The sequence below is a fragment of the Clarias gariepinus genome, chromosome 26 (genome assembly GCF_024256425.1).
Source record: "Clarias gariepinus isolate MV-2021 ecotype Netherlands chromosome 26, CGAR_prim_01v2, whole genome shotgun sequence".
NCBI classification, from domain to species: Eukaryota; Metazoa; Chordata; class Actinopteri; order Siluriformes; family Clariidae; genus Clarias; species Clarias gariepinus.
In genome coordinates, this window is record NC_071125.1 from 12,750,522 (window position 1) to 12,776,164 (window position 25,643).

The window sequence follows — 25,643 nt, forward strand, 5'->3', positions numbered from 1 at the left end:
TATAACTCACTTTAACACTATGCAAAGTCACACCTGTGGACAGAGAGACGCACATTCACACTAGCTGTCTTTTGTGTTGTAAATGTTGTATTCTTTGTGGTAATTGGTAAGGGTTTACTAACATAAAATTAGACTTTTAGCCAATTAACCTCACAGCTTCCCATGGGGTGAAATGGTTAAGGTGATAATTCCTGGTTCGTGTCTTGAGAATGGCAGTACATTTTTATCCATATATCGCGCTTATGTCATGTAGTACACACCACGTTAAACACTTATCAACTATATTAATTATACGGTATACTGCACATCTCTTAATGTTGTAGGATATTTAGTGTCGTAGAGAAGATCTCTTTCTCTCTTACACGTGCGCGCTGACACACACAAACACATCATGAATTGAAGAGGTGGCGGGTTCATGCCATTCAGCTGCCATCTTGCAGGGACCTGCATGGGAAACGGCTTGGAGGGTCTGTCTTAAGCGGCGTCTATATTTATTAGACTTATTATGGGTGTATTATAGAAAGATAAAATATTTACCTTGAACTTGTCCTTCAGCATTGGTTTTCATCTTTTTTGTAGATTGATGGATCTGATGGGGTTGGGTCAAAACATAATTTGGCATATTAGTATTTAATGGATTGTTAAACATTCATAAAACATATTGTGCATCAACCTATAGCTAAATTTTATATATTAAATTCATCAGTATTATGTTAATAGTAGATTGAACATGTGCTGATTTGTGGGTCATTGCTGATTGTAGGTGCTCAAGTTGGTTAATAGCAACTCGGAGACCCCATATCTTATATGGAACAATGGAACCAGAGCTGAGCTCCTTGAGTTTCTTGAGGCACAGCAAGAAGGAAACATTAAGAAGGTAAACACAAAGATTTTTATTTGGGTCATTATGAACATTTTACTTAGTAATTACCTGCTCTACTCTGAATATCACATCATTTTATAGCATAGTTGAACATAGTTTATTTCATAATTGACTTACTGTAATAATTTGTGATTAAGTTGGGGCAGGAGTGTTGGAGCAAAAATGGGAAAGATGATGCTGAACTTCCTAAATTCAACACATTTTTTAGTTGCTTGTATTATTATTTTTTAAGCATTGAACATAATTTGACTGGAAATGTGTCTCTTCATAGGGTGATTGTGACAAAAGCTTTGGAGCAGAGTTTTTCTTTAGTGAGCACAGTAAAGAGCTCATTGTTGGAGAGATCTTTGTACGTGTCTATAATGAGCAGCCCACCTTTCCTTTGGAGGTGAGAAACATTAACACATTATTTAACTAGACACTCATTTTGGTTTAAAGAATTTTATATATCATTCTGCCTAAAAATAGGTTGGAATTTCCATTTGGAAATTATGAAATCAGGGGGGACAAATGTGGGAAAACAGCAGTGATAAATTATTTACTAAACAATAATCTTCTCACCTTTAAAAATTCTTTACCTACGAAAAGTGTTAATTTGTACAAATATAGAATCTTAAAACATATAGAATATATGTATGTTTTGTTGATATTTCTAAGAATAAACTGTCACCTGTTATTTATTATAAATTATGTTTGGTGACATTTACATTTAAACATTCTAATTCAATTTATAAAGTACTGCTCCTTTTTATATAAATGAATATAGTCAAGATTAAGCAAAACATTGGCTGCAATCTTCTTAGGACATGGAAGAACCTTACAACTTTAAACACAACATACTGTACCATACTATAAATATATTGTGCAATCATTTTTTAGGAATTGTGCTTTCTCTCTCTCTCTCTCTCTCTCTCTCTCTATCCATTCACCCATAATTCAGCATCCAAAGGTTTTTGCAGGAAGTCTTCTGGACTATGTGGGTTCTCAAGCACAGTACCTCCACACACTGCTGGCTATGACACAGACAAATAAAGTGGAGTCACAGCAGCATGCTCACAGATTACACCGAGCAGAGATGGCCTTGGAGGCACTGTGCAATGTTATCAGAAACAACCCAGGTAATGCTTATAGAAGAACTACAGAGGATAAATAAATCCTGAATAAATAAATCCATTAATTACCCAGACTGTGGCAACCCAGCACAGTATCATTTATTTCAATTCATTGTGAAACTGTGAAAGCACAAAGGCTATAACCCTAGCCCTAGCCTTTGTCCTTTCACGGTTTCACAATGAATCGAAAAATATTTTAACACTGTTTAAAACAACATAACATTGTGTTTTGCACCACTGCTTGGGCAAAGCACCTCTCACTTTGTCAGTCAGCTAACCCCACCCCCACTCATTTCGTCATACACAGTGGAATCTCTAAGCTGCATCTGAGCTACCAAAACATTATTGGAATATGTTACAGTATCCTCTGCAGTTATTCACTTGTCTGACCATAATTTTGTTATGACCTGTGTATATGCAAATAGATAACATTACTTCAGAAGTATCCTAATCTAATGGTCGGAACCTTAGTTAACACTACTACATGATGTTTGCAATCAGTCACCTTGCTTATGTTGACTGGCCTATAGAGTTGAACAACATATAATGTATAAAATCAGTATCAAATGAGAGAGTGCTGATTTTCTTAAATATCAGAATGGCTGTGATGTGCTCATGGACGTGCGGTGCACAGCATTTCCTCTAGTATGATATTGCTTTTATACAAACAGTTCCGAAAACACCATTTATTATCAACAAATTATGATTTGTTTGTTTATTCAATCATTTATTTTGTACCACCAACACATTCTTCCATGACTGGTGAAACTAATTAACAACAACTTGGGGAACTGGTGACAGACAGTAAGTATAATTAAAAAGTAAACGTAGTTTTAAATTCTTTTTAGTAATAGTGGGGTCTTTTAAGTACAAAAGGGGACTTTTAAGTACAAGTGGGGGTACTTACAAACAAGTTCAGTTCCAGGAGCACATTCGTAAATTGGATTTGTTTTTAAGACAAGTCTTGTACGCTTTTAACACAAATACTGTATACCAAGTAAGGCATACCAATCCACTTCACTAAATCTCTGTCCCCTATCCCAATACTGCCATCTTGTGGCCAAAACCGTAACTGTGCCTAAGGAAGTGGATCTTACATGGAATGGAAGTGTTGTCTCTGAGCCTTTAATACGGATTCCCATTAATACGGATTCTGAAATTAGGATTATCTACCATCAGGACAGCTTTACAGGACAGCTATTTTCTATTATAATGACTGAGTCATTCTATCCAGTGAGGGTGACTCGTTTCCCTCATCACTAGTTAACTTTGTAGCTTTTGCCATAAATAAAACATCACAGGGGCAGTTTGGGACAACATAAAAGCAATTAGCTCAGGTATGTTTTCTTGCTAAAAGTGCCTTTGTAACTGGTTTTGAGTGAGGGTTTTGCCAGACCATGTTGATGTAATCAACATGTATCTGTAGAGCAAGTTTGCTTCTCATGTGACAGACTTTTTATGTTAATCAAGTTGAAGTAACACTCCTGTTTTAAGATTGCTTACAGCATTGATTTTCAGATTATGAGCATTTTTATATATTTCAAGAAAACAAAATCAATTACCAGATGAAAAAAAAAAACAAGGTAGCTAGGGTAAATACTTGGCAGGTCAATAATCAACTAGATAATTAGATTAGGAAAATAGATTTTTTTTTTTTTGTCCAATTCCTTCCCATTACTAGGGGCAACACATTAAGGCTATTTAGACCACTCAGTCAGGAGGGCCGCAGACTATCACGTGTTTCCTCAGAACCATGTGACGTTACTGACTGCATCTTTTCAAACTGCTCACTCACACACCGTTGGGGCAGCATAACACACTCGGACAGTGCTATCTGCTCCTTCCGTTTGCATAAGCGCAGACGCCCCTGACTGGCCATGGCGCTGTAATAAATGTGAGAGCACTAAGTGCCTCCCATCCCACCTCGCTTAGAGAGGTCGGCCAATTTTACTCTCTCTAGGCCATCGGCTCCAAAATGCTACAGCATCACCCAGGGATCGAACCAGCGATCTCCGGATGATAGGGCGAGTACTTCAAAGGTTTTAAGAAAAAAATTTATTAGAATACCAGTGGAATTTTATTGTTACTTCTAGCATCTTAATTTGCACCAAAACCTTCACCAGATTGGTGCATTTGACTTCATTATTACAAAATTCATTAGTACAAAATTTTATTTCGGGCCATTTTGCCACAGAGGGCCACCTGCCACAATTTCACAAAATCCTGTGGGAAAACTGGAATCTATTTCTAGTTGTTATTGATGGCATAAGTTTTATATTTAACAAGTAATAATTTTTCTCTTTAAATGTATAGCTTTAAAATGTTAGTGTTCATTTCTGCTCTTTTACAGGATCTGAAACAGAATGCATTGGCCATTTTAAACTGCTTTTTTCGCTGCTCAGAGTCCATGGGGCTGGCAAAGTTCAGCAACTAGTCCTGGAGGTATTTTTAATTCTGACACATCTGCACAAACACGAATGGTTTGCATTTCACTGGGCTTAACCTTGTTATAGTGGATCAATACATTTAAACATGGCTAAACCTTATAACGTGCAGATCACCTAACGATGGTTACTTTTTCTATTAGTGTGACCTAAAAATGTATTCCATACAATCTTTAGCTTTGATTATAGGACACAGTGTGGTGGCCAGATCATGTGTATTAGGTACTTCCCTTTTACAATTTGAGCCCTGAAGTACACCTGTGCCATCAGAAAAGTTCCACTGATATTGATAACCTGGTTATTCAGTACATTCAGGTTGTCAGCTAACTTCATTTTATTGCCACATAACATTGTTGCACCTAATGACCAAATGAAGCACATTCATATCATGAAACTGCTTCTAGAGGCTTGTACAGTGGCCACTGTACAAAATAGGTGCACAGTGCGTTATTTCATGTGGTGCTTCTTTTACCCTGATGCACTCATCACTCTAGACCAGGGTCAATCTTAACTCATCAGGCCACATAACCTTTTTCCATGCAAAAAGAAAGCAAATTGAAGCCTTTTTTCTGATTAGCCTCACCAACAAGTTTTTTTATGGCCACACAGTGGTTTAGTCCCAATCCTTTGAGATCTCATCACATTGTGTACATATAAAAATGCTTTTATTTACACTTTTAAATACAGACTCAGTCATGGTCAAATATTAGTATTCCCTCTTTTAATTCTGTGTGTAAGATCAACAGATGATTGTTTTTATGTAAAAACATAATCATCTGATCAGAGCTGGTCTTTCTATTGGACAAATACAACCTCAGATAAACAACTTTTTTTTCACTGCGCCATTATTTATAATAATGATATATATATATATATATATATATATATATCACCCCTGTGATTATACATTACAGATCCTTATAGATCTATCCTTTGTAGCAATAATGTAATCGTTTCCTGTATGACTTTCTCAGTCTCTCGCATAATTGTGGACGAATTTCTTATTGACCCTTTCATATTTAAAGCATATATATATATATATATATATATATATATATATATATATTCCAAAACACTCGTAAATCAAAGCACATTTTCCTATAAGAAATAATGGAAATTAAAATTATTCGTTAATAAAATAAATACATAAAAATAATTAATATAAAATATAAAGTAAAAATAAAACAAATTAACCTGCACGTTACCTTAAAAAAAGGAAAAAATAATTCCCGACCAATAAGTGTTTCCATTTATGCGCACAGGCGCTATGTGTGTTTTTTTTCTCTCCTGCGCTGCTGAGTGTGTGTTGTGTGTGCGCGAGCATAATTTGACACCGTGCCGGTTTTGTGCGAGTGAAGCGCACTGTTTCTCTCTCTCTCTCTCTCACACACACACACACACACACACACACACACACACACACACACACACACACACACACATTAAAGGCGAGAAAAAAAGAGAGTGAACCAGCACGGTGTCAAATTACACGCGCGCACACATAACACACACTCAAAAACTGACACACACTAACAACGAGACACACATAACACACACACAGTTAAAATTGCAAGAGAAAGAAACACACACACACACAACACACACACTCAAACACTGACACACAGTAAAGGCGAGAGAGAAAGAGAGCATGTGTGTGTGCGAACCGGCGGTGTCAAAATATGCACACACACACACACACACGGATTGATTATACCAGTAGGAGACGAGCATTAAGACCCAGCAGAGGAGATGAATACCCGCAGCGCCAGAGAGAGAAAAAACGTTGGCTCAGTTGTAATGATGCGACGCTCGGTGTCAAAACAAGAAGTGCATGCGTTATACATGATATTCGGAGCTCGTAAACCACGACAACGCTGGTTTCTTAAGTCAAAATTTATTTAAAAATCTTCTCGTCTTCCGGAACACTCGTAAACCGCGTTACTCGTAATCCGAGGTTTCACTGTGTGTGTGTGTGTATATATATATATATATATATACACACTCACCTAAAGGATTATTAGGAACACCTGTTCAATTTCTCATTAATGCAAATATCTAATCAACCAATCACATGGCAGTTGCTTAAATGCATTTATGGTTGTGGTCCTGGTCAAGACAATCTCTTGAACTCCAAACTGAATGTCAGAATGGGAAAGAAAGGTAATTTAAGCAATTTTGAACGTGGCATGGTTATTGGTGCCAGAAGGGCCGGTCTGAGTATTTCACAATCTGCTCAGTTACTGGGATTTTCACGCACAACTATTTCTAAGGTTTACAAAGAATGGTGTCAAAAGGGAAAAACATCCAGTATGCGGCAGTCCTGTGGGGTAAAATGCCTTGTTGATGCTAGAGGTCAGAGGAGAATGGGCCGACTGATTCAAGCTGATAGAAGAGCAACTTTGACTGAAATAACCACTCGTTACAACCGAGGTATGCAGCAAAGCATTTGCACAACACGCACAACCTTGAGGCGGATGGGCTACAACAGCAGAAGACCCCACAGGGTACCACTCATCTCCACTACAAATAGGAAAAAGAAGCTACACTTTTTGCACGAGCTTACCAAAATTGGACAGTTGAAGACTGGAAAAATGTTGCCTGGTCTGATGAGTCTCTATTTCTGTTGAGACATTCAAATGGTAGAGTCAGAATTTGACGTGAACAGAATGAGAACATGGATCCATCATGCCTTGTTACCACTGTGCAGGCTAGTGGTGGTGGTGTATTGGTGTGAGGGATGTTTTCTTGACACACTTTAGGCCCCTTAGTGCCAATTGGGCATTGTTTAAATGCCACGGGCTACCTGAGCATTGTTTCTGACCATATACATCCCTTTATGACCACCGTGTACCCATTCTCTGATGGCTACTTCCAGCAGGATAATGCACCATGTCACAAAGCTCGAATCATTTCAAATTGGTTTCATGACAATGAGTTCACTGTAGTAAAATGGCCCCCACAGTCACCAGATCTCAACCCAATAGAGCATCTTTGGTATGTGGTGGAACGGGAGCTTCGTGCCCTGGATGTGCATCCCACAAATCTCCAACAACTGCAAGATGCTATCCTATTAGTATGGGCCAACATTTCTAAAGAATGCTTTCAGCACCTTGTTGAATCAATGCCATGTAGAATTAAGGCAGTTCTGAAGGCGAAAGGCGGTCAAACACCGTATTAGTATGGTGTTCCTAATAATCCTTTAGGATATATATATATAATTACAATTTTAAAGCTTTACAAATACTTTGACTCTTCAAACCTTGTGCACACATTTGCGGACACTCAACAACTATGGGTTCCTCTAAGCAGCTGTGTAAGACCCAAAAAATGAAAGTTATTGATGCACAGAATGCAGGAGAAAGCTACATAAAGATAGCAAAGCGTTGTCAGCTTGCAGTTTCCACAGTGAGAAATGTAATTAAGAGATGGCAGTTCAGGGGAACTGTGGAGGTCAAGATGAGATCTAGAAGACCAAGAAAACTCTCTGAGAGAACTGCTTGTATGATGGTGGTGGATCTATCATGCTTTGGGGTTGTGTTCTAGCCAGTGGCACAGGACACATTGCATGGGTGGAGGGAAAAATGGATTCCACTAAATACCAGCAAACATTACACCATCTGTGAAAAAGCTGAAGTTAAAAAAAGGATAGCTTCTAAAACAGGACAATGATCCTAAAGATACCTCGAAATCCACTGGAATACCTCAAGAGACGCAAGCCGAAAGTTTTGGAATGGCCATCACAGTCCCCTGATTTAAACATCGTTGAACAATTGTGGGTAGATCTTAAAAAAGCTGTGCATGCAAGACGACCAAAGAATATTACAGAAATAAAAGCCTTTTGCAAGGAAGAATGGAAAAAAATTCCAAGTAATAGAATTGAAAGACTTTAAGCTGGCTATAAAAAGCGATTGCAAGCTGTGATATCTGCCAGAGGAGGAGTTCTGACTATGTAGGGTGCCCAAACGTTTGCATTGTGCCACAATAATGTTTTTATTTTTTATCTTTGTTCAATTTATGACATAAAAACTAACTATTCATCATTTATTAAATCGTACGTGACCTTGGTGGCACAGTGGTGTAGTGTTTAGCACTGTCGCCCTGCACCTCCAGGGTTCGGGTTCAATTCCTGGCCAGCTCGATTCCCGTCTCTGTGTGCATGGAGTTTGCATGTTCTCCCCGTGCTTGGTGGGTTTCCTTCATGTAGTCCGGTTTCCTCCCACAGTCCGAAATATGCAGGTTAGGCTAATTGCCGTTCCCAAATTGCCCATAGTGTGTGAATGGATGTGTGTATGTGTGCGTGCCCTGTGCAGGGTGTACCCTTCCCTGTGCCCTAAGCCTCCTGGGATAAGCCCTAGGTCCCCATGTCCCTGAATACAGGATAAAGCGATATAGAAGATGGGTGAGTGTAAGTAAGTAAGTCACTGACCTTTGCTGTGTCACCACAAAGGCAGTTTAAAAGCAGTAAAGGGGTACTATGTTATTTGTCTAAGGTTGTATTTGCCTAATACTGAGACCCACTATAATCCGATGTTTTTACACACACAAAAAAACCTTTTCATTAAAAAAGGGGGTACTAACTTTTGAACTTTTTACCATGCAAATTTAAGTGTTTAAGGATCTCTTTCCGTGATTTTATTTTCAACCACATTTCTTCCACAAAGATCAGCACTATGCTTCCAAGTTTTAATTATGTGTAGTTCAACTGACCTGTAGTTTTACCTCAAATTATTAGCCTTTTTCTTAATAAACATACTATTTCGATTTCAGGTTGTGAGCACTGTGACTTCAAACCAGGAATGCGTCAGCAACATAGCAGAGTCTATGGTGCTGGCCAACCTGCTGTTGTTGCTGCACTCCTTACCATCCAGTAAAACAGTCTTTTGCATTACACAATTACACAAAGAATGATTTAAATAGTGCTCCACCTTTTATCTTTTTGAACATGTCTTGCATTTAACACATTGGAATACTATTTATGAATTGGAGATTCTAATTGTGTTTTGTAATTTTTTTTTCCATATCACTGTCATAAACACATAGGCAGGCAACTTGTCCTGGAGACTTTGTATGCTCTTACTTCTAACACCAAGATTGTCAAAGAGGCAATGACCAAAGGTAAGTCTGTAGCTGTTTACTTAATGCGCCAGATTGTTGTCTGCATATCTAGCTTAATATCAACTGTAGGGATCCCTAGTGGTGTCACATGAAATTTAGACTTGTCATCCAGAGCTGGGATCTCGATGATGACAGAGACATATACTGAGGGCAAAATATACAAATTTTTTTAGGAGAGTGGACATTACTTATGTCTCCAAAATGCACTTTTCTCCAAATGTGTTATGCTGCCCCTGCAGAAGTTCACATACCTCAGAGGAAGAACCTGATGGTCTTTTTTTCTTCTGGGTTGATAGGTTTTGTATTTTTGGGCAAGGTTGTTGGTTGGAAATTGAACATCACTAAGTTAGGGAAAAAGCTAGGGGAAAAACTGCAGTAGTGTATTTAGTTGTAGAGAACCACCGCTTACTGTGCTGCTGTCATTTTACAGGTGCACTGATCTACCTTTTGGATCTATTCTGTAATTCCACCCACCCTCAGGTGCGCACTCAGACGGCTGAGCTCTTTTCCAAGATGACTTCAGACAAGCTTGTAGGCCCCAAGGTAAGAGTTCAAAAGGCATGGTAAATTTTGGCTAAATAAATTAATAAACAAAATAATAATAAGTGAATACAAATGTAGACAGAATGTAAGAAATGCATTTTATTACTGCGCCTGATTGATTAACAGAATAAAGTGTAATTGACAATAAATTGACGGAAAATCTAAATTGTATACTTTTTTTTAATGAGCTCAAAATTTAGAGCCTGCTGTGTTCACTTGGTATGATACTATTGGAATTACAGTAATATTTCACTTTGACAGTTGAGACCAAACTCCATACATTTTGGATAATACTCAGGATACTCAATCTCTTTGATCCACACATTTAACATTACCATATTTATAAATTTTAAGTCACACACTTATTGGACCTCCTGTAGGTCCTGATGTGCCTTTTTTCTTTTTTGATAAACTTGTGCAATGTACAACGTTTCTTTCAGTCCAGAGTTGCTTCTATTAGCCTCGCTGTTTTCTTTAAGCTACACTGCTGTTAGCGGTTAATACCCTTAAGGGTCTGAGGTCTTTCTGATTCAGCGATCTTTTTAAATTTGTGTAAATTTAAAATCTTTACCAATATATTAGATAATAAATTTTTTATGTAAATAATACCTTATTTATTTAGAGCACAAACTGGGCTTTCATAATGTGACTGATGTAAATATGTTAGATTCATGTGTGATTTTTAAACTTATTTAAGTGCACATAAATTGCAATTTCAAAATCTAGCAGAAAAGAGAGAATAAAAAAACCTGGGAGATTGTTTTGAACACAGGACCAAGTTCATGAAAGTCTTTCCCAGGACTCCTATTGATTTCTCAGCTGTTCACACCTATACTCAGATTCCTCACACAAAAACAGGGCTTCTTTTGAGAAAAGGAAAAAAAAGCATGGTTTTAGAACACTCATTGAAGTACAATTCTTATGCACACACAAAACAACTACACAGCAAAAATGTTAGTCTATTAATTACTGAAATAAAGCGTCCCACATAGCTGCGCTGCAAAGCCAGCATTTATTTAGCAAGTATATATTTGTGTTTATTTTATTTTTAGGGGTTATGTAAAGAGAAACTGCATTTAAAAATAAAATAAAAAATATATATTGAATTTTCCTAAACAGCTTGCCATGGCAAACGGCTTGCGAACATATTGAATGGATTTTAAATATATATTGAATGAAACTTTATATATGCTGTATTGAATGAAAGTTTGAATATATTGAATGGATTCTGAATATATTGAATGAAAAGTCTGAATATATTGAATGAAAAGTCTGAATATATTGAATGGATTCTGAATATATTGAATGAAAGTCTGAAAATGTTAAATGGATTCCGAATATATTGAATTTTTCATTCAATATATTCGGAATCCATTAAATATATTTAGAATCAGTCTAAATATATTGAATAATAAGGTCAATGAATGAGTTCGCCTTACGTCTAATTCTGTTGTTTGCACATCAACTGAACTTTTTCGCCTTAATTGCCTTTGTTTTTGGTTTGACTACGAATCAGTGAGTGTTATATGGAAGTATATTAGTGCCAAAATTCTTAAAAGCAAAATAGCAGGTTGAATTACATGAACTCAAAAAAAACGTGTTGCAATTAAAATGTTTAAATTTTTCTGCATTGCAATTTAATCTGAGTTGAAAAAAATCTGTAGAGCATTTACTATGTTTAAATTTATTTATTTTTGCTTGTTGTATATTTCAAGTGAAAATGTAATTCAAGCATTTAAAATTTAATGCAAAAATATTCAAGTTACTAAATTGCAGTTCAAAAATATTTTCAAGTGATCTTGTAGCTAAACTATTTGCTTTGGGTGAAAGCGCCATGTAGCGATCATTGTGTGTCAGCAGCAGCTTCCCATTCAAAACAATAGGCGGTCAAATGACTGCTGAACCGCGTTATAAGTAGGTCACACTGGCGCGGTGCTTCTAGTGTTAAAGTGTGCTTCGTGCTCCCTGTGCAGTCTGCTTCCCAGAAACTACTTACCGATCGGAACGCAGCACTCTTAACTAACAGGCTGGGTTGCCAGTTGCACAATAAAGGGTGTATGTGTTAAAATAATCCCTCTGCCGTAAACGCTATATTCAAAGCAAAGCCAGCGCTCTTATTCACACGCGAGAGCGATGGGTTTCTTGCCCCTGCGCTCGGTAATGTACAGTCACATCCAGCAACAAAATAGGATTAATTTCCTCAGCAGCAGCAACAACCTACATGCTGTTTACACTTTGTTAAATTTATATTGCTTATAAATAAAGGTAACCATAAAAACTTTGTAATTAGAAAAACGTAAAGTGTGGATAGTACGGTTTAATGTCAGTCTGATTAAAAAATAAATTTAATTTTTGTCACAAATTATTTTATGCAATGCAATTACAACATTTCAGTTTAATATTTAATATGAAGTCATAAGTGTTTTATGTAGTTGTTTGAGCAGTTAGTAGTATATATGTACTGTATGGGTGACTGTTTCATATATGTGTATGCAAGCGTTTCATATGTGTGTGCATGAGTGAAGTTTGATTTAATATTTTTTGTATACTGTACGGTGTAACAAACTCGCTACTATTAATATTAAAACACCTGCCTGTTACAACGGCGCCTCATAAATACCTGTCGCACTGTGACTTTGTCACATATAAAATTGTACATTTATGGCTGCACTGCAATTAACCCCATTTCTCTTTTTTATTGTAATTTATATATTTTTTTGTTTATATCCTTTTTATATATCTTGTAGTTTTTGTTCATCATTGCACTTGTAACTCTGGTCAGTTCTCACATTACCCTGTGTATACTGACTGTATGTAAGATATACAGTGTGCAGTCTATAACCTGTCTTACCGTTATTGTCTCCAATGCTGCGGGATATCTGGAATTTGCTTTTAATATAGCGTTTACGGCAGAGGAATTATTTTAACCGTTTATTGTGCAACTGGCAACCTTGTTAGTTAAGAGTGCTGCATTCCGACCGGTAAGTAGTTTCTGAGAAGTAGACTGCACAGGGAGCAGGAAGCACACTTTAAAGTACACTGCAACGCGAACAGCAGCAATCGGCACTCCACTGCTCTTCTTGTGATATCCCGGATGTAAAGACCTGAATTTTAGCGACTTGAATTTTATTTCCTGAATTTCAAATTCAAATTTTATTTGTCACATACACAGTCATACACAGTACGATATGCAGTGAAATGCTTAGACAACTGCTTGTGACCTAAAAATAAAAGAATAGGAATAGGAAATAAATATGAAAATTAAAATAAAGGGTAAATTTAACTAGGAAAGAATAAACCAAAATATACAAATAAAAGTTACAAATAAAATAACTGTACAACAAAAATACACAATATAGAAAATATATGGAGAATGTATAAAGAAATGTAGAACAATAAGAGCAGCGGAATAAATAGTAATAAAAAAATGGTAATGTCCATGGTTTTGCAATCCACATATTTAAAGTGATTTATGCAATGCAAATATGCTTAAAGTGATTTATTTAAAGTGACTTGTGATTAAGTGATTTGATGACCACGAAGTGTAGTTGTGCAGTGGCCCCTAGTGTAAACAAATGTCCAGTGTGTGTGTAAAAACCATATGTGGGTCATTACTGTGTGGTGGTGTGAATCGTTTTCCTGACCTCAACAGAGAGAACAGTCCATTATTGGGATGGCTGAGGTCCTTCACAATCTTCCTGGCCTTGGTCCAGCACCGCTTGCTGTAGATTGAGTGCAGGTCAGGGAGCTTGATGCGGATGGTGCGCTCAGCTAATCGCACAACCCTCTGTAGAGCTCGTCTGTCCTGCATGGTGCTGTTCCCGAACTTTTACAGAAGTAAAAGTTCCTGAGCACCTTGGAGGGCAGTCGGAAGTCTCTCAAGCGTCTGAGGTGGTAGAGACGCTGTCGGGCCTTTTTCACCACAGTGTTGATGTGACAGGACCATGACAGGTCCTGCGTGATGTTAACACCGAGGTATTTGAAGCTATCCACTCTCTCCACTGGGCTCTTGTTGATGACGGGGGTCTGGTAGTTCCTCTCCTGCTTGGTGCTGAAGTCCACTATCAACTCCTTAGTCTTACTGACGTTTAGAAGGAGGTTGTTCCTCCGGCACCAGTTCTCCAGATTCCTAATCTCCTTCAGGTAGGCCGTCTCGTTGTTATTAGAGATCAGGCCCACCACGACAGTGTCGTCAGCAAACTTAATGATGGTGGTGGAGCTGTTAGTGGCCACACAGTCATATGTGTACAAAGAGTACAGCAGGGGGCTCAGAACACACCCCTGGGGGGCTCCAGTGCTGAGAGTGATGGAGGCTGAGACATGTCCGCCCATCCTTACTGCCTGTGGTCTGCCAGTTAGGAAGTTGGAGATCCACTGACACATGGATAAGCTGAGTCCCAGGTGCTCCAGCTTGGTGGTGATGAGAGAGATGGCATCGTCTGTGGAACGATTTGGACGGTAAGCGAACTGTAGAGGGTCCAGTGTGTCAGGTAGTGAAAAAATGATGAAGTCTCTGACCATTTCAGCCACCTGAATTTATTACCTGAATTTTTGCAACCTGAATTTTGTCTACCTGAATTTGTAAGATTGAAAAATAATGAAGATTGTATTTTTAACACTTGAAAATATTTTTGCTACAATTTAGTAACTTGAATATTTTTGCATTGAATTTTAAATGCTTGAATTACATTTTCACTTGAAATATACAACCACAATACATTGCAGTAGCAAAAATTTCAAACATTGTAATAGCTCTACGGATTTTTTTCAATTCAGATTAAATTGCAATGCAGAAAAATTCAAACATTTTTATTGCAACATGTTTTTTTCAGTTCATGTAATTTAAGCTGCTATTTTGCTTTTAAAGAATTTTGCCACTATTATACTTCCATAGTGCTACCGTCTTCACTTTCGCTACCAAACATCACTTTATACAACTCCAGTGTAAGTATTCGGAAGGGGAAAAGAGGAGGAAATGGATTTTGGGCCGTACACGCCCTCACTAACCTGTTGACAATCTCATTTCTCAGAATCGCAGCAACCAAGTTTCTAACTGACTCACTCATTCTTTCTAAAGATGGCTCTGTGTTTCAATGACATCATGTTTTAATCAATATATTCAGAATTTCATTCAATATATTCAGACTTTCATTCTATAAATATATATCATATATATATATATATATATATATATATATATATATATATATATATATATAGAGAGAGAGAGAGAGAGAGAGTGAGAGAGAGAGAGAGAGTTTCATTTAATATATATATATATATATATATATATATATAGAGTTTCATTCAATATATTCAGAATCCATTCAATATATTCAGGGTTCCTCTAGCAAAGAGAAAAGTGAACTCCCTAATGGTAAAGTTCCAATCCCTTGCGTTTTTTTTAGATTTCTCAGTGTGACAATGCTCTTACTATCACTACTTAACAGAGCCATGAGTTACACTTGTACTGTCGTTTTTTATTATTTAATTTCACTAAGTGATCTATCACGGTCATTCATAATGTTTTTCCAACCCCTTTTTTTTTTCTTGAAGATGAAAATGTTCGCCACTATCTTTCCAGGTTTTAAAAATCCACTTTATAGTTCTTAACCCAGTTTTTGTAGTTTCAGCAATCACCTTAGTTGTTTTATTTTCTTTACGTAGGCCAATAATTTGAACCTTTAAAACAGTCATACAGTATCTTTGCCATGACCACAGAATTCAGGATTTATGCAATGTGAATCCATAATAGTGCTGTTTCCAAAGTGCACCCTGTGGCACTATAAAATTACAAGCTTTTCCAAATAATTAGACTTCATAGAAATTGGTAAACAGTGCTAAATCAGAGACATGATTTGATTTGAGGATGTCGGTTGCAAAATGTATTTAGCTTATTTTTTTCCTCCTTTCTTCTGTGGCACACAGGTGCGCCTGATCCTAATGCGTTTTCTGCCAGGTGTGTTTATGGATGCCATGCGGGACAATGCTGAAGCTGCAGTGCATATCTTTGAGGGCACTCATGAAAACCCAGAACTAATTTGGAATGATGCATCACGAGAGACTGTCTCCACGACTGTCCGGGAAATGATGCTTGAGTGAGTGGCTCCTTTACTTAAATTTATATTTAGTACATACACTAGTGCATGTACTGGCATAGTCATGCAGATGGTGGGTAAATACAAGATAAATTGCCTAGAATTTACCAACTACAAATAGAAAACTGGTTATTTATACAGAGGGACCTCCACTCTCTTACAAACACAAAATAAACTATGTTACACACACACACACACACACGTGGTCACGGTGTTACAGTAAACAGTACACGCGTGCACGGATGTTGATTATACCAGTAAGAGACGAGCACTAAGACCCAGCAGGGGTGACGATTACCTACAATTCCGCTGCGCAAGAGAGAGAAAAAACGTTGGCTCAGTTGTGATCACGTGAGGCTCAGCGTCAAAACTAGAAGCGCATGCATGATACATGCTACTCAGAGCTCCAAAAAAAAGACAATGCTCGTTTTTTAAGTCAAAATTTATTGAAATCTTTTCTCTCGCAACCTGTGTTACTCGCAATCCGAGGTTCCAATGTATTTCGTGACACCACTTGAAAAATATTCAAGAAAAAAACTTCTGCCAGACAAAAGTTCGGTCAATAATTTCATTTACATTTATGGACATTGATAAATTGCCTAGAATTTACCAACTACAACTACAAAACTGGTTATTTATATAGTGGGATCTCCACTCTCATACAAACACAAAATAAAATATGTTTCACACACACATGGTCACAGTGTTATAGTAAACAGTACACGCAAACAGTACATGTTTATTTGGTGAAAAGTACCGCATGAAACTTACCGCGGAAAAACAACTACGGATGGCATACATGACAAATGAAACTAAATTGTAGAAGTTTGTGCGCATGGATGTACAATATTTAAGCTCATGGCTGGTTTTGAGTTAATTTAGTTGGTAATGATTTCATTTGATCTAGGTAAATGGCTGATCATTGTTTTAATTTATGGATTTATTTTGGATTGCTATCAAATCATTGATGTAAAACAATGAGTTTTAATAAATCTTCATTAAATTGGTGTATATGATCTAAATAAATACATAAATGCACTTTTTATTTTAAAAGCAGAAACTGCGTATAAAATTTTAAATGTTAACTATACAGCTGTGGCTCAAACGTTTTTAGAATGACAAATATTAATTTTTCACAAAGTCTGCTGCTTCAGTGTTTTTAGATCTTTTTGTCAGATGATACTATGGTGTACTGAGGTATAATTACAAGCATTTGGCTTTGACAAGTATCAAAGGCTTTTATTGACAAATAAGTTAAGTTTATGCAAAGAGTCAACATGTGCAGTGTTGACCTTTCTTTTTCAAGAATAATTCGCCCTGGCATGCTGTCAATCAACATCTGGGCCACATCTTGACTGATGGCAGCCTATTCTTGCATAATCAATACTTGGAGGCTGTCAGAATTTGTTGGTTTTGCTTTGTGCTTGAGGAATGACCCTAAGTTCTCAATGGTATTAAGGTCAGGGGAGTTTACTGGCCTTGGACCAAAATTTTAATGTTCTGTTCGCCTAGCCACTTAGTTATCACTTTTGCCTTATGGCAAGGTGCTGCATTTTTCTGGAAAAGGCATTGTTTGTCACTAAACAGTAAAGCATTCTGAGACCATTTGTGCGTGGTGTTGCTTTTCAGAGTGGACACACTTACAATTTTGTGAAACATATCAAACGTATCTGGATGCTCCATACCTGTATTTTCATGAACACCTAATTTCTTATATAAATCCTTCTGCAAAGAATTTACACACAAATTTGTTCATATTTAGCTTGATAGTTTATTATTCGTTTTTTTTTTAAACCTTAATTTTTCGCATATTTATCCAAATTTTTGTCACAAATTTTATCAGCTTTTTATTTCTGTTTTTTTTCTGCAGACACTTCAAGCAGCAGAAGGATAACCCTGATTTCAACTGGAAGGTGATTGTGCAAGAGGGTAGTTTAATTCATGGGAGGAGGTGTAAATTTGTTACTATAGCTGATTGTGTTTGTTTGTCTAGCTTCCTGAGGACTTCACAATACCGTATGCAGCAGGGCACGGTGAGCTGGAGGTGGGTGGAGTGTTCTTACGGATGTTCATTGCTCAGCCAGGCTGGGTGCTGCGCAAGCCTCGAGATTTCCTGGTCTCCCTGCTCGAGACCCTCACTGAGCTGCTCGAGAAGAACCACCCTAATGTAAGCCTGGGCTCTACACATATTCATGATATCTAAAATGATGGCAAAATATGATGCTCTAATATGATTTGTTTTACTTTAAAATAACAATATTGTTCCATTTTTCTTTTTCTCTTAAACCATCCTTTTCACCAATTTTTCATTGCCATGTTTTTACTTATTCTTCTCCTGTTTTGTCCTTATCCTTTTTTCTCATTCTCTTTTCTATTGTTTTCTCATTTTCTATCCTTTTTGTGCCCCCTTCTCTTAATATTTCTTTCCCCCTCTTTTTTCCACCCTTTACATCCTATATCTCAGGGTGAGGTGTTGGAGACGGTTACCACAGCAGCTGTTTGTTTGTTCAGTACTCAGACTCAGTTGGCTGATCAGGTTCCTCCTCTTGGTCACCTGCCTCGAATTTTAGCAGCCCTCAACCACAAGAACAGCGCTGTTCCTAAAAGCTCCATCCGCCTCATCCATGTCCTCTCAGAGAATGAGGTATACTTACAAACAGAATCCAAGTCTTATTTCCCATATGTTTTGACTGAAAGACCTGTCATTTAGTCTGCAATACCACAACAAAGATCTAAAATAGCATAGCTACCAGCAGTATCATCTAGCAGCACTTTATAGCACCTGATTGATATTGCTGGTAGCAATATCAGCTAGCAACACCCTTGTGTAATAGGCGGTTGCCTAGTTATGAGCTCTCGGCCAGCAGAGGCGCTGTGGGCTAAGTAACAACAGCCGTATCACAGCCGAGGCTAAGTAGTTAAGTGCTAATGCTAAAAGCTAAGATTTTGTAAAATCTTGACGTCGCTTGTGAGGAGGGGATCTTCCGCGTCCGCCACGTCGAAGTTAAAGGGACGTCTGCACCCGGAAAACGGTGGGAGTGGAGTAGGCCATTTCTTGCCCAATGTTACTTGCAGGGAGTAGAATCTGAGGTCTGTTTTTTATTATGAAAGACAGTGATCTTGCATTCGCCTGTGTGTTAGGGCTGGAGTTTTTAATAGAGGCTGGGGTACAGATTAACTTTAGTCATCAATACTTTTAAAAATATAACTAAATAACTGAGTACTTAAATGGCAGGCCTAACGCGTTAGATTACTCGTTACATCAAAAAAGTAATTCAAGTACTCCATTCAATTCAATTTAATTTTATTTATATAGCGCTTTTAATAATGGTCATTGTCTCAAAACAGATTCACAAAAATGAAAAAAATTCATAAAATTAATAATAATAATTTGTGTATGTGTGAGGAAAATGTGTCTAGATAATAATGAGATGAATGAATGAAATGTCTCTGATAAGCAAGCCAAGGGTGACGGCGACAGTGGCAAGGAAAAACTCCCTGAGATGGCAATAGGAAGAAACCTTGAGAGGAACCAGACTCAACAGGGAACCCATCCTCATTTGGGTGATAACAGATAGAGATGATATAACATCATGTGTGTTATGCAGCAGAAAGTACAATATAACAGAAATTCTTTAAATTAACATGAAGTCCAGTTCAGCATAGGGATGAGTCCGTAGGTGCAGAGGGCAGATGGGGTCTGGATCACTGGGAGCAGGATGTGTAGCTCCAACCATCATAAAGCAAAATCCAGCTGGAGCTGGTTTTCTCTGGATGCCTCAGGATCCTCGCAGGGTTGGCCTGCACTACTGAAGCTGGTACAATCTTCAGATGCCTCGGGATGGGTAGAAAAGTACAGAACAGATGGAGGAATTAGCGTAATTGCCATTTAGGATAGATGTTCTAAAGTATGAAGTTATGGGATGAGTTACGCATATGCTAGATTAAAGAGATGCGTCTTGAGTCTACTTTCAAACTGAAAAACTGTGTCTGAGCCCTGAACACAGTCTGGCAGGCTAGTCCAAAGCTTTGGAGCTAAATATGAAAAAGCCCTACCTCCTTTTGTAGATTTAGAGAAATCCAGAAGTCCAGAGTTTTGTGAGTTTTGTGATTCTGGGAATTACAAGAAGTCCAGAGTTTTGTGATCTCTACACCCAACACTGGTAATATCCTGGGAACCAATTAGTAACACTATAGCAACCTATTGATATAGCATATCAACCACCTAAAAACATCATAACTAGCAATCAAAGCAGTGACCTAGAAACAAACAATAACTAACAAAGCAGTGACCTAGAAACACGCTAGCAACCACAGTTAAACCTTGGACTGCGAGCATAATTCCTTCCAGAAGCATGCTTGTATATTAAAGCACTTGTATAACAAAGCAGATTTTCCCATGAGAAATAATGGAGACTCTGATGATTCATTCCACGACCCAGAAATATTTATCTAAAAATAATTAATACAAAATATAAAGTAAAAATAAAATAAATTAACCTGCACATTACCTTTGAAAAGAATCCCGACAGAGCAGTGTTTGTTAGTGTGTGCGCGCGTCCGTTTGTATGTGACGTATGTGTTACGAGTGACCCACACACATTGAGAATGACCATAGGAGACGATTACAATTACACAGCATGCAAGAGGGAAGAATCATTGGCTAAGTTGTAATCACGTGAGACTCTGCAATTAAAGCGAATGCGTACTTACTCGTATGTCAAGACCCTGCTTGTTTATCAAGTTAAATCTAGTTCAGGACTGGAATTTCCTACAGTCTACCTGAGCCTCCAGGAACAAACTGGACTCCATTTAATTTAACACATCTCCTGTTATACTGAACTTCCAGTCTCACATAGTTTTATGCAGATCAATCCCTAATATCCGTTTTCACGAAAATAAGGATGGGTTCCCTGTTGAGTCTGGTTCCTCTCAAAGTTTCTTCCTATTTTAACACAAAATAATAATGAGAAATAGAAAAGAGGCAATAAATAAATATCTTAACTATAAGAAAGTAGAACAAAATATAATTTTTTTCCAAAATATATAAAAAATATAAACCTATCTGTACAAACAAAAATTAATTCAAATGCAAATAATACGTAGAATGAATGAAACATGTCTGAAGTGTGCAATTGTGCAATTGAGCATTGTTTGTGCAAATGTGCAATGTGTGTGCAAGTGTGCTATGTCCATGATTGTCCGTCTACAGTGCGTTGGAGTGTGTGCACAGATGAATAATGTCCATGAGTGTCCATTTCTGTGCATTGTTGCTCTACAACGATAAGCTGCAGAAAAGGCCTGGAAGATCAATCACCAGACCAGAAGCCCAGCATCTAGGGATTTCAGTGGGTTCTAGACTTCAGCCAGTCACTGAGTGCAAAGTATTAAAAATAACATAATTTATGGGTTTAATTGTGTCTAATAATTTTTTTCCTTTAAAAAAAAGAGAATAAACCGACACAGACCGACAGAAGACCTTCCAAATCTTTGGTGTTTCCCCCTTTGGCCAAAACAGACGTGACCTGTCAATGTATGGACTCCACTATGTACTCCACTAGAGTTATGCTGTGGTATCTGGCAGTAAGCCATCAGTTGCAGATCCTTTAAGTCTTGATGTAAGGTGGGACCTCCATGGATTGAATGTGTTTTTCTAGCACATAGAATAATTGCTTGATTGGATTGAGATTTGGAGAAATTGAAAGCCAAGTTAACACCTCAAACTTGTGGTTCACTCAAACCATTCTTGAATCACTTTTGCAGTGTTGTACCCTACTGTGCATTATTCTACTGAAAGAGGCCACTTTGCTGGCTTGCCTTCTTTTTATAGAGCATCCTGGTGCCATCTGCTACGCAGGTTCCCAAAAACAGCCAAAGCAAATTCAACACTTCGAGTCAATGCCAGTTCTTTTAATTAAAAGAAGGGACGGATAAGGAGAGACTTTGAAGGCTGTACAGTGCATCAAAAAAGTATTCACAGCGCTGCTTTGCATAGCACAGTTTTGCTATGTTGTAGACTTATTTCAAAATGGATTAAATGAATTATTTTCTCAAAATTTTACAAACAATACCCCATAATAACAACATGAAAAAAGTTTGTTTGAAATCTTTGCAAATTCATAAAAAAAATAATAATAAAACATCACATGTATTACAGCCTATGCCGTTACACTCAAAATTGAGCTCAAGTGCATCCTGTTTCCAATAATCATCTTAAAAATTTCTACAGCTCAATTTGAGTAAGGTAAATACAGTTTAGTATATATATATATTTACAGATTGGAAATTATTTCAAAAGACACACACCTGTCTATTAAAGGTCCCACAGTTAACAGTGGATGTCAGAGCACATGCCAAGTCATGAAATCCAAGGAAATGTTTTGCTGTAAATACTGTACTTTTCAGATGCACTGTAATTCCCAAACGTTTAATGGTAAACCCCTCGAAATAAAGATCAAACTTCTTTATTAAGATCAAAAAAGTCCAAACTAAAGAAACTGAACATAAAAAGTGCTGTAATTTCTACATCCAAATTAATTGCGTTTGTGAACCCGCTCTCTACAGTTGTGTGTGCGGTCCATGGCAGCCTTGGAGATCATTGGGCCATTAATGTGTGGGATGAAGGTCAGAGCTGATATGGCAGGACTAGGATGTGAAGCCCTCAACCGCATGTTCCAGCGAGAGCAAACTGATCTAGTTGCACAGGTAAACACTCACATTCCTTCTTCACATCACAACATATTTCTCTCATATTGTTCATTTTCAACGTTGACATTCAGTAGTTAAAAATCAGCATGGTGCAATGGCAGTTAATTTTGTTCCTATACGGAATGAGTTGCTTCTTTCTGCATCAGTCTGAGGTTTATTTTATTGGCTGTGATTTAAAATGCCTGTATAAAAAAGTTTAATTGATCTTTGTCATTCCACAGTACTCGTGTTTTGTTTTGTTTTTAGCATGTGTAGCTGGTGTTGTGTGGCCAGCAGTAATGTTCCCTATCCGTTAAAGTTGAAATGTTTTATAGTAGTGCAAGACATTCAGTATTTTATCATGACAGTGGAGCAGGATGTGAAAGAGCTTGGTAGTTTCTTTAGGAAAACACTTTACGCGGCGGTTTGCACCAATGTTGTGCATGCACATAAGTTACACACATTTACATTATTTCCTACAGATGTGGCCATTAAGAATGCGCATGTTTTCCCGCAAGATGCCGCAACTTGGCATGCCATGACTTGCCGTAAGCAACATTCGGGAATTTAAATAAATGTGTTGTGCTTCACTGAATATCTGCCAGATGGGGCATGGAAGGACTTTATCCAAAAGCCAGACTAAGTACAATGAAGAATTGTGTATAATTAGTTAGCCTAAAACAATATTTTTCCAATGCTAAAGCAAACATGAATTTTATTTTGTTTTACAATAGATCTTTCATGATGAATGTGTGTATATGTGCTTCATATTATTTTCATAATGATGAAATGAGATGCCCAAAATCGTGCTTTAAAATTCCTTATAAGTTTCTTATATAGTTTTTGTAATGTCTTAACAGGGACAAAACAGTGAAAGACATGGCAATGCCTGGGTTTAAATGGTCTTGAAATGAATTACATTTCCTGATAGTAGGCTATCTGATAGTGTTAACTATGCGAATGTCCTGATTTGTGACTATGCCAACATGTCTTATTTAAAACGTAGAAATGTGTCGCCATCATCAGTAGACATGAATGAACAATATATATATATTGTCATATTAAGTAAATATTATTTTATGAACATGAAATGCTTCGGGCTTTTTATAATAATCATCATAATGTTTTTTGCTGTTTGTGTCCAGCATTGAATAATTATTTCATCCATTATTAACCACAGCTGAAAATAATAGCTGGAATGTGATGTGCTTTTGAATTTATGACTGAAATAAAGCTGTTCGTCTTTTGTAAAGTACTTTCACTTTACAAAAGGCAGCGTTTTTATTAAAAGGCTAATAAACGTGTGTTGTACAGTATATACAACGCGACAGCGCGCTCAGTTACTGTAATCCCTCTTCTCACCTTTCATGTAGGTCTACTCAGTCTTGTTAAGTCGTTTTAAACCCCTCAAGTCTGCGAATTCCCCCATCAGCGAAACCGGGTTGATAACTTCACAATTATCGTGAATGAAATGTGAGAAAAGGGATTACAGTAACTGGGGGGTTCTGTGGGTATCACCTAGGAGCGCGTTGTCGTGTTGTATTCAGCGAATAGACTAAAACAAAATTATGTTTGCTTCACCATTGGAAATAATATTGTATTAGGCCAACTTTATTAAAGATTATTCACTTCATTCACGTATTCTTTGTTATACTAGACGCTAGATGCGCGGGCATCTTTAAATTTGAATAGAAAATAATAGTGGGCTGGTAGGAACGTAATTTTTCATATAACTTAAACGGCTGAATGAAGTTAAATATGCACAATAAATTAATAATTGCGTTTGCTTTACATTTGAGCACTTGTGTAAATTGCTTTTTCTTTGTTTATACTACCATATCATATTTTACAACATTACATGCAGTTTGTAATTTACTTGCGATTGTACTTTTAAAATGTAACCTATGTATCTACAGTATAAGCATATTTAACTACTTCATGAGAATTTTGGTTGTTCTGGATTTTAGATGAAGTTCTTATTTGATATAATTTTATTATTTAATTATTTATCTCATTATAAATATGATTCTAATTCTCTATATACTTGTTGAGTATAGTCCTTCAGAGCAAGCATTGTGTCAGAAGATTCCGCGGAGTCTCTTCTCAGCTTTCATTCACGACGGGTGTGAATTTATCAAACTGTGTGCACTGTTGGCGGTTTAGATGAACTAAGTAGGCAGAGCGGACATCTCTGCATAAAATAGATTTAAAAAATTGTTTTGATTTATTTGATATATTTTGATATTTATTTTATATTTGATTGATTAATGATAATTAAATCAGACTTAATAGTTGAATTTGATACTTTTCTTTTTATTTACTGTATGGACAGTCGTATTATGCTTATATATATATATATATATATATATATATATATATATATATATATATATATATATAATGCGTTTTATTTATATACATATATATATATTTCTCTCTCTCTCTTTCTATATATATATGTGTGTGTGTTTGTGTGTGTGAATATATTCTCTTATTATGATTTGAACAAATCAGATCACATCAGAGCATGCTGGCGTGTTGAAAAAGCCAGCGTTTATCTAGCGAGTAGCCTAAATATTTGTGTTTGTTGTACTTCTGGGGGGGATGTCTGCATTGTTATCGATAAATCGCACGCGTTTATCATCCTTTTGACTAAAACGCTGCCTTTTGTTAAGTGAAAGTGCGAGCCGCGGGTTATACACTGTCTTCAGAACTGGGGCTGCCTGATTTCCATCTGTTTCGGTTCTTACAGGTTAGACGT

The 25,643-nt window shown here is 37.0% G+C and overlaps 1 protein-coding gene across 4 annotated transcripts in view; it reads left to right on the forward strand.

Moving 5' to 3' along the window:
* The window catches only part of LOC128514134 (dnaJ homolog subfamily C member 13-like), a 223,522-nt gene that overhangs the window by 187,684 nt on the left and 10,195 nt on the right, over nt 1-25,643 (forward strand). For all 4 annotated transcript variants that reach the window (XM_053487837.1, XM_053487839.1, XM_053487836.1 and 1 more), the window contains exons 42-53: nt 764-877; nt 1,155-1,271; nt 1,824-2,001; nt 4,346-4,437; nt 9,207-9,306; nt 9,480-9,554; nt 9,985-10,097; nt 16,026-16,195; nt 18,066-18,108; nt 18,189-18,362; nt 18,660-18,839; nt 22,760-22,900. In XM_053487837.1, the coding sequence (XP_053343812.1) occupies nt 764-877; nt 1,155-1,271; nt 1,824-2,001; nt 4,346-4,437; nt 9,207-9,306; nt 9,480-9,554; nt 9,985-10,097; nt 16,026-16,195; nt 18,066-18,108; nt 18,189-18,362; nt 18,660-18,839; nt 22,760-22,900 (1,497 nt within the window). The remainder of the gene's footprint in view (nt 1-763; nt 878-1,154; nt 1,272-1,823; nt 2,002-4,345; nt 4,438-9,206; nt 9,307-9,479; nt 9,555-9,984; nt 10,098-16,025; nt 16,196-18,065; nt 18,109-18,188; nt 18,363-18,659; nt 18,840-22,759; nt 22,901-25,643) is intronic.